The 8,830-nt window shown below is 37.8% G+C and overlaps 1 protein-coding gene across 4 annotated transcripts in view; it reads left to right on the top strand.

Annotated features, from left to right (window-relative positions):
- Positions 1–893: 893 nt before the first annotated feature.
- Positions 894–8,830, top strand: part of nsl1 (non-specific lethal 1) — a 157,890-nt gene continuing 149,953 nt past the window's right edge. For 2 of the 4 annotated variants that reach the window (XM_083143379.1, XM_083143370.1), the window contains exon 1: positions 894–3,462. In XM_083143379.1, coding sequence (XP_082999505.1) covers positions 2,018–3,462 — 1,445 coding nt within the window. In that variant the 5' untranslated portion in view covers positions 894–2,017. The remainder of the gene's footprint in view (positions 3,463–8,830) is intronic. The other 2 variants (XM_083143388.1, XM_083143362.1) reach the window with 1 other exon arrangement.

The following is an 8,830-nucleotide window of genomic DNA, read 5'->3' as shown; positions in this document are numbered from 1 at the left end:
GGTTCGAATCTCGCTATAAACAACACACAATATAAAACAATGAACAATAATATGACTCCTCGTTAATGAAAATGAAAACCCCAAGGACTTTTCTCTGAGCACGCCCCTGTCTGTAAGATATAGATGTTTATTTGTGATTGTCCCATCTGTTTCATCGATTATTCTTTCATCTTCACCGTCGCGGTTATTTATGGAAGGAAATAAGTGGCCTAAAACAATTACTATTGGAACGGAGATCATCGTTAGTTGGAACAAACACGGGCATGGTAATTTGAGAAGCAGTACTTATACTGTACAACTTTGTTTACAAATATGGTCTTTACAGTAATGAGTGATTAAGAACTCCTCACCTAATCGAATTTTTAAATTAAAGTCATCACAGGATAAATAGGTTTCGAGTGGAACAAAACAAAGCCATGATGCTTTTTGAACTGTACAATTTAAAAGTGCTTTTAGCATATTTCACAGCTAAAGACCGATTGAAATATCATGTAATTTTGTAGGTTGGCAAAATGAAATAAAAGTAAGATGCCGGTTTTAGTTACAAACGCATAGAGTTGTAATCACTGATTGGCACGTCGACTGTCGCGAACAAAAGCATCGCAAGAAGCATGAGGCTGTTTAATTTCGTGACTACCTCCCTACGACGTAGTACTCTTTCTCGAAAAAATAGACAGTACCGTGGCGATTTCGAAACTCACGTTGGTGATAAATTAATTTATCTCGACATATGATACTGAAATCATTTAAAATTAAGAAGTCGATTAAAAGAGATACAGTAGCGTAATAAGAATTATCAACATGCAGCGGGAGAAAGAGCTATGCATGTAAGAACCGTGATAGCCAATGGGAGTATTCGTCGTAGAGGGGTTTGGGTATTGATGTCATGGAACTTACTACCAGGTACAACTGAAAGACTGTATTCGCTTGTTCATATGGTGATAAAATAAAGTTTAACCGCTCTCCTTTCGTTGCGTTTGATCGTAATGATCGTCGTAGTTTTCTTTTAGAAATATGAAGCATTTGATGGAGTCAGTTTTCTGTCCGTTTGTTTTCGTGCGAGATTGCGATGTGGTTACGTAGTGGTGTAGGCCTTGATCATTCGTCTCATTGTGGTTGTTCTTGTGAGGATCGTGCGCAACTTGGTACGTTTCCGCCATTGTTGAACGAGAAAATTTAGCTGGGTGTAGGCTGATGCAGACTATCTTAAATGTGCTTCGAATACCGTGAATAGGAGAGATGAGTGAAGTGTTTGTGCACATACTTGGACAAGTGCAGTGTTTTATTTTAACCCTGTTGTAACATTTTGCTGAAGTTTGCGTTGTGGATAGTTTTTTTTTAGTCCTGGTCTTCCATTTGCAGTCTTGCCAGCTTCGGCACACAGAACGGGGCTTGATCACGTGGTTATACTTTGCCAAGGGGGGAGGGAAAGAAGCGTAGTGATTACGTTCTAGTATTGAAAAGAGACTTAAAACAAGTTATTCAGTATGTGCTTCAACACGAGAATGTGTTTAATATACAGGTATGAAATGTTGGTTATGGCACTTGCTACTTCAGACAAGAGAAGATTGTAGTGCGCAGTGAGAAAGGAAAGGGAGGGGAGAAAGGTTAGCGGGAATTGTCAGAACGCGGTCGCTGCTGGCTGATAATCGCTGTATGTGCATGTGTCGATTTTGTGCATTTTCTTCGTAGTGCAAAAATTATTCAGCACCATTAAGTTAAGACAAAGATATTAAACTTCAGCAGTGCATTGAGATACAATTCATAACATGAAAGTGTTTCAAGCTGAAGTCTATACGTAATAACCAGTGCTATGTGTTTTACTTTGTTTACATTTTTGTTTACTGATTGTTTACAATACAGAACCAGTGAAAATAGCAGAACAGGGGCAGGTACCTAAAACACCCATACTGATATAGTGTTTCCAAGGAGAGTTGAATTGCCAGTGATAAATGTAAGTCCCATGGATGAATGGGACTGAAGTGTGCCTCAGAAGAGGCATTCGGATGAGGTTGCTATGGCTCCAGCTTTGACAGAAGCTGGGCAGTCACAGAACTTTAAGTTGCCTCCTCCATCACATTCCTCACCAGCATCACCTTTAGGAGCAGGATTAAATGGCTTGAATAATGTTCCTGCTGTACGTGATCAAAGGTTCATCGCATTACCTGATGGCCATCATGTATGCAAAGATGGTCAGATTGTGACAAAGGTCACTGCTGACAACAGTAGTGAGCCTTCAAAGTTAGATAATTCATTTGTGGTTGGAACAGTGAAAGACTTAGTGAATGAAAACATTAGCACAAATTCGGCTGATCCATTTGATAATTTGACCACGCTAGCAATAGCTTCCGAGTTACTAAAAGTTTCAGAACTACAGTTGTCAGGTGAAAGACTAAAAGTGCCAGAAAGTTCCTCTGTTTCAGAAGGTTGCCTTACAATGAATAGTTGTGACCCGTCTATGGGGGACCATGAAAATACAATGGGATTGCAGAAGGCAAATACTGGAGTGTCCTTAGATTTGGGAGGTATGAAGGAGAAAAGTCTTTCTAATGATATGGATCAACTTTTAAAAAATTTAGGAGCTGCTATAACAAGCAATGATTTGGATACTAGTGGTGACATGGGTCAAAACATGGACGATCTTTTGCAAGTGTTTGAAAACATGGACACTACTACAGATTCAGGTGTGCCCTTGCCTGGAGATTCATCATTGGGGACAATGGATACAGGTGGAGAGACAGGTGAGGCAGAAGGAATGTTCCCTATTTCTACTGCAGATATTGCAACATTTGAAAGACAGTTTTTGAATGAAGTTGACATGATGACAATGTGTGTGGATGTCAATTTGAATGATAATCTGGTCACAGTAAATAAGGAATCATACATTAAGGAGAGAATAGCTGAAGCACAGAAAAAACAGTTTTCATTGGAAAGAATGTCTGACCGTTTGTTGCGGAGGTTACGAAAAATGCAGGCAAGGGGAATGGGTACTCATATAAGTGTGGAAGTAAGTGGATTTTTAAGTTTTGCCCATAAAATGTTGAATGTGTCGAAGAAAGATAGACCTCAAAAAGATAATCCAGTTAGTGCTAGTGCTGTAGGTGTGAACATCAATGATATAAAAGTTGAAATACTTCAGAAGGAGGATGTGAAGAACATGTCTACATCTGCACTTGTAAACTTAGTGAGGCGGTTGGAAATGTCACAAGGTGTTGCAGTTCGACAGTCTCAAAAATATTTTGGTGCTGGTTCAGGTGATCACTCATCAAACACTTCAAAAGTTTTCCCAAAGTTAAGTGATGAAGTCAACGAAGAGTTGGATAGGTTTTCAGGACAGTTTCACACTCAGTTGAAACATGTGGAAAGTGGGATGGACTCCGATGCAACTGCAAGCAGTTCTGGTGGAGAAAGTGCTGATGAAATGCTAGGATATGACGATAATCGTCAACACCATGTCTCAATGTAAGTACCATGTTATTATTCATTTAAAGGTTTATTTAATAATTTTATGCTCTAACACAGTGAACATTTTGCATCTGTTTTAGCAGTGTTGTTACTCTATTAGTGCTAGTTCATTGTAAGGTTTTTCTGAAGTTATTGATGGGCTGTTCCCGATGGTGTACTGGTAACGTCGGCACGTTGCAATCAATGGGCCCCAGGTTCGAACTATAGTGAAGGCAACACACTGGTTTGGATCCCACTTTAAACTGTAGGTCCAATCCCGGGTAGCCTATCTGAGCATAAAGTATGTAGACAAAACAAAGAAGCTCAAGTTTCTATGGGGGAATTTTCTTTTATTCTTGTTTCTTGCAGGCCTAGTGATTGGAATGAAACATTCATACTAATCTCCCATTTTTTTTCAAATTTTAACATGTTGTTTTTTTTTAAAAAAATAAAAGAAATGCATTTTTAAACATTCATAGACTCACACTTGAACAGGTTTGTTAATATATCTTCAACAGAGCAAATGCTAATGTGTGTTTAATTCTCCATTTTCTATTGCTGGACATTTTCTGCATCTTGTATCATCACAACATTATGTATTATTCTATTGAAGCATGAGTTTTTCATGGAAATGCAAAATTATTTAAGTAATGAATACTTATGAAATGATTTGAACTGTGATTTCATGTCATTTATTTGTTGACAGGATCACAATTTTTTGGTGAGCCTCCCAGTTGGCATAGTCCCTGGTTTGATCCTTGGTGGAGGTACCCTGCATGGTAGCTCAGGTTTCCCTTTAAACTGTAGGTCCAGTCCTGATTGGATAATCTGAAAGTAAACTTTGACGTAATTTATGCAAATGGGCAATTGATTAATGTTCTCAATATTTGCCTACCAGATTTTGAAGCAATTTGTGTAGTAAGACATCATTTAAGTTTTACATATTTAAAAGTGGAACATGCCACACTGCAGCTTGGATCAAGTGTATCACAGGGCGAGACAACTTGACCCATATGCTAACTGGCAACAATTAACGTTTGGCCCTTCAGTGGGGAACTCGCTTATTACTGTAGGTCGTGTATTAACATGTGTGTTCTCAAAGCAATCCATGTTCTTGTCTGCAGTTTTATTTTGTTTTCCCTGAAAACACATCAGACTCTTGTCTGATAAGTAATGGAGTATGGTTGTATTTGTACATTTAATGTGGGTGGGTCTGTTGCTTAACAAACCTACGTACTTAGAAAAATAGGAATGACTGAAGATGACCGGACCCCTCTCAGATTTTCTTCATATTTGGCATACTCACTAATTCAGGCCTCCTAATCACGAATGTGAAGTTATAATTGTCGGAAACGTCTAGTAATTGCAAAATAAGCTAAAATAAGGCATTAGTTTTCGGAATGGAAACAGTCTATTTTCGCGAATTTTTTTGTTTCACAAGCAAATAGGCTATATATATTCCTGATACTACCACGACACCAAATTTTAACTGTTTGCCTAACATAACTAGGGGCCTCCCCCATGGCACAGTGGTAGCGTCATTGCCTTGTAATCAAGGGGTCCCGGGTTCGAGGCACAAGTGGTTCGGATGCCACTTTAAATTGTAGGTCCAGTCCCGATTAGCCTTACTGTGCATAAAGTGTACTTAAAACAGCAACTCAAACCTAACCTAACCACACATCAATGGTTCGTGGGGCTAGCATCAATGGTTCACAATTATTTTGCAATTTCTAGATCCTGATACTACCACGACACGAAATTTTAACTATGTTTGCCTAACCTAACCACACGTCAATGGTTCACAATTATTTTGCAGTTTCTAGCAGTTTCCAACAAATTTTAACTTCAGATTAGTGCCAGCTCATTTTCTTTATCAAAAAGAGGCTAAGAAATCCATGAGTCCAACTAAGATAAACCTACACAGTGATTTTGTTTCTAATTCTCAAAAAACGAAATGAAATTTCTATCCTACTTCTTATACTCACAAAATACGCAGTCCAGATGAAGTATCAGAGGTTAACATGTGGGGTAACGTGTTGAAATTCTTATTTGGCATGTACAAGTTGTAAAATAAGCTTTTCAATTACCGCAATCGTTCTCCGTATACAATCATGGGAACAATTTTTGTTGCGAATCACTTACGCTGTCTACAGCGTTGCCACACGGTTGCTTTCACTTTTTTAGTAATCTGTATGAAGTGAGGAAGATGGCGACACTGAAGGTAGGAAATAAAGTTCTTTCTTTCGTAGGTTTTTGTTAGTAAATTTTAATTGGTTACATATTAATAATACAGGCCATTCGTTCATATTTCGCATAATTAATATTTTAAGACACTTGATCACGATTTTGTAGTTATTATTGCCCCTCCAGTGCTATGAAACAGATTTTTTTACGGTGCCCCACACACCTTTCACACATAGCACCACCATTCACGGTATGGTTAGGTTGTTAGGTTAGGCAAACATAGTTATAATTTGGGGTCGTAATTTCGATCTTTAGGCATTGGAACATTTTTCACACACCTTTCACGCATAGCCTCCCAAACCATTCACGGTAATATTCGGTTCGGGTAGGCAAACATGGGGTCGTAATTTCGTTCTTTCAGTATTGGACTCACGTAAATAATGAGCAATCATGCATTGTCGTTTGTTATTGCGGACCCCCTTTTTTTCGAATTACTAGACGTGGCCCCCTAAATATTAACTGCAGATTCGTGATCAGGAGCCCAAAATCATTAAGTATGCAAAATATGAACGAAATCTGAGAATGGTCCGGTATTGTAAAATTGCTCCAAAAAAAATATTATTGCATGTTTATTATTCTGATTTATTGATGCATGTGACACAGAAAACACACAAACATTAAAAGAAACCCATACTGTATTTTGTTATTTTAAAATTATAGTAGGCTGCCTCGATGGGGCAGTGGTACCACGGACACCTTGTAATCAAGGGGTCCCGGGTTCGATACAAGGTGGAGGCACAGTGGTTCGGATCCCGCTTTAAACTGTAGGTGCAGTCCCAATTAGCCTTTCTGTGCATAAAGTGCACTTAAAACACCAATTCAATTAATCAATAAAATGATGGTAATGGAATTTCCATAAGCGATCTCTAATTATAAAAAAAAGAAAAACAATGGAACAAAATTTGAAAATTAAGGTGCCAGGTGTACATTTTTAGTTGCCATGGCAATGGGCCACCCTGTATTTGTATACTCCTGAACATACTTATTACTTTGTAGGTGAAAATTCTGGGATTAATATTTTTTTAATAGCTTTATTTACTAATTGTGAATATATATGCATATGTGCAGGGGTGAACATAATACATGGTGCGGAAATTTTCACCTGGCATCTGAATTTTCATCACTTTTTCTTTTCTTAAATAACTAGTACAGGAAAATTTTGTTTGTGTTTGTGTCTTTTCTGTATCATTAAATCAGAATAGTAATTATGCCAACATAAATTATTACACTATCGCTTGCCGAATTTTAAACCCTGCAGCAAGATGAAAGGGTGGAGACTGTCATATATTGGAATGTATTGCGTAGTTATTTATGTTGTTACTGGTAGAGCCTTCTTGAGGAAGATCACTCCGGTGCAATAATTAATTACTTTTAATCCAATCTAACTGGCTTCGAAATGTGTAGCTTTATCTAAGTTGGATTCATGGCTTTTAGTGTTGTCTACACCTGCATATGTGTAATTATTTGTATGGTGTGCACATATACACACTCATATATGTAAGAGAATGGGAGCAGGGGTGATGCAATCTACATACTAACATGGTGTAGAGTGCGGATATTAATTGGTTGGCATTATTTATTGACTGTATTTTTGTTATACATATATTGGGTACACAGTTATTGAGGGTAACTATCAATCACATCTCTTTTCTGATATTTTCAGTGCAAGGAATTTGCTATTCTGTTTAAAAACAAACAAAAAACAGCAGAAAAAAGATTTAACCTTTGGAATGCACAGTGACAACACTTACAGCAACGATGCACACAATCATTACAGTCCATCGGGAAGCATAGAAATAAACTCTTTGTTACTAGGGGGAAAAAAATTAAATGCATACTTGCTCAATTGTGATTCCCCAGTGGGAGAGGGATATGCACATCATTTCACTTACCATGTACATAGAAAGTCCCTGTGTCTTTCCATTGGGCTATTTTCAACCCACGTTACGTGCTTCCCATTTTACTTGATTATATTTTTTGTTTATTAGAGCAAAGTGTTGATACACCGTCTTCTTTAATGTTTTTGCAGAATCAGTGATGAATTATTCGAAGTGTTTTTTATCATGGTCCTAGAATGGCCAACCTGTTTTTTGAAATGGTTTCATTCTCCTTAATGGGAAAACACTGCCACGTGGGAGATCCAGATTGCTTCCAGTTGGGTGATCTAAGGTCGGAATTTTTCAGCACTTTGTGGTGCTGATCACATCACCTCCAAAATGGCAGTGTTCGAGAATATGTGGGGCCCTACCTCCATATCCTGTAAAAAGTACCTTCATGGCATGGTGCTGTATGCACTGGGAACTTTACCATTACCTAGATCTAATTTTTAATGAATTTAGGTGTTATGGTGCTGACCTGATTCAGTCCCAAGCTAGAACATGTTGTTGAATGTACAATGCAAATTCAACTTCCAGCTTTTAATTTAATTACAAAACGATAATGAAAATGTTGCCTTTAATTTCAATCATTTTGACAGTGAGAATTGGGAGCCACACTAGTGACAATATCTTATTTACTATGTTATTCTGCTAATCTTTGTTCTTACAAATCCAATTATTTAAACATGGAAATGTAAGGCAATTTGTAGCAGATTGAGTGGCCATGTGCATTACAAGGTCATATTTCAAACTTGCCTCTGAAGTTCTTGAGTTTGGGTCTGGGAATAGGTGTTCGTTGTGGGTGACCCTGCATTGTGTATTAAGCCCCCTGAGTATTGTGATTCTAATCAAATATGAAAATATGTACCAAAATGTCTGGAAGTACCATGCTCTCATGCAAAGTTAAATTTTGACATCAAATTTCTCACCAAGTGAAGTAAGAAGAAGGAAAGGGAGATTTGTACAATAACTTCTCAGTGAGTGAGTGTGGCCCATATACTGAAAAATAAATCTGTGAAGTTGCCCTGCCATGTATCTCGATCCATGCAAAGTTCTGTTAAAATAGTTCGGTAGTTCACAAAAAGAAAAGAACAGCATTACCAAATAAGCTGTCTATTATATTCCCCTCCCTTAATTGGCTTTAGCACCACAAATGACCATTCTTTGATAAAATGTTGGTCACCAAAATGTTAAAATGGAATAAAATATGAAGAATATATTAGGGAGGGGGTTCAGCTATGTGAGGGCAACAAGGTAGCTGGAGC

The sequence above is a fragment of the Lepisma saccharinum genome, chromosome 1 (genome assembly GCF_977018435.1).
Source record: "Lepisma saccharinum chromosome 1, izLepSacc3.1, whole genome shotgun sequence".
Lineage (NCBI taxonomy): Eukaryota > Metazoa > Arthropoda > Insecta > Zygentoma > Lepismatidae > Lepisma > Lepisma saccharinum.
Note: the sequence above shows the minus strand (reverse complement) of the source record. Positions and strands in the feature narration are given on the sequence as shown.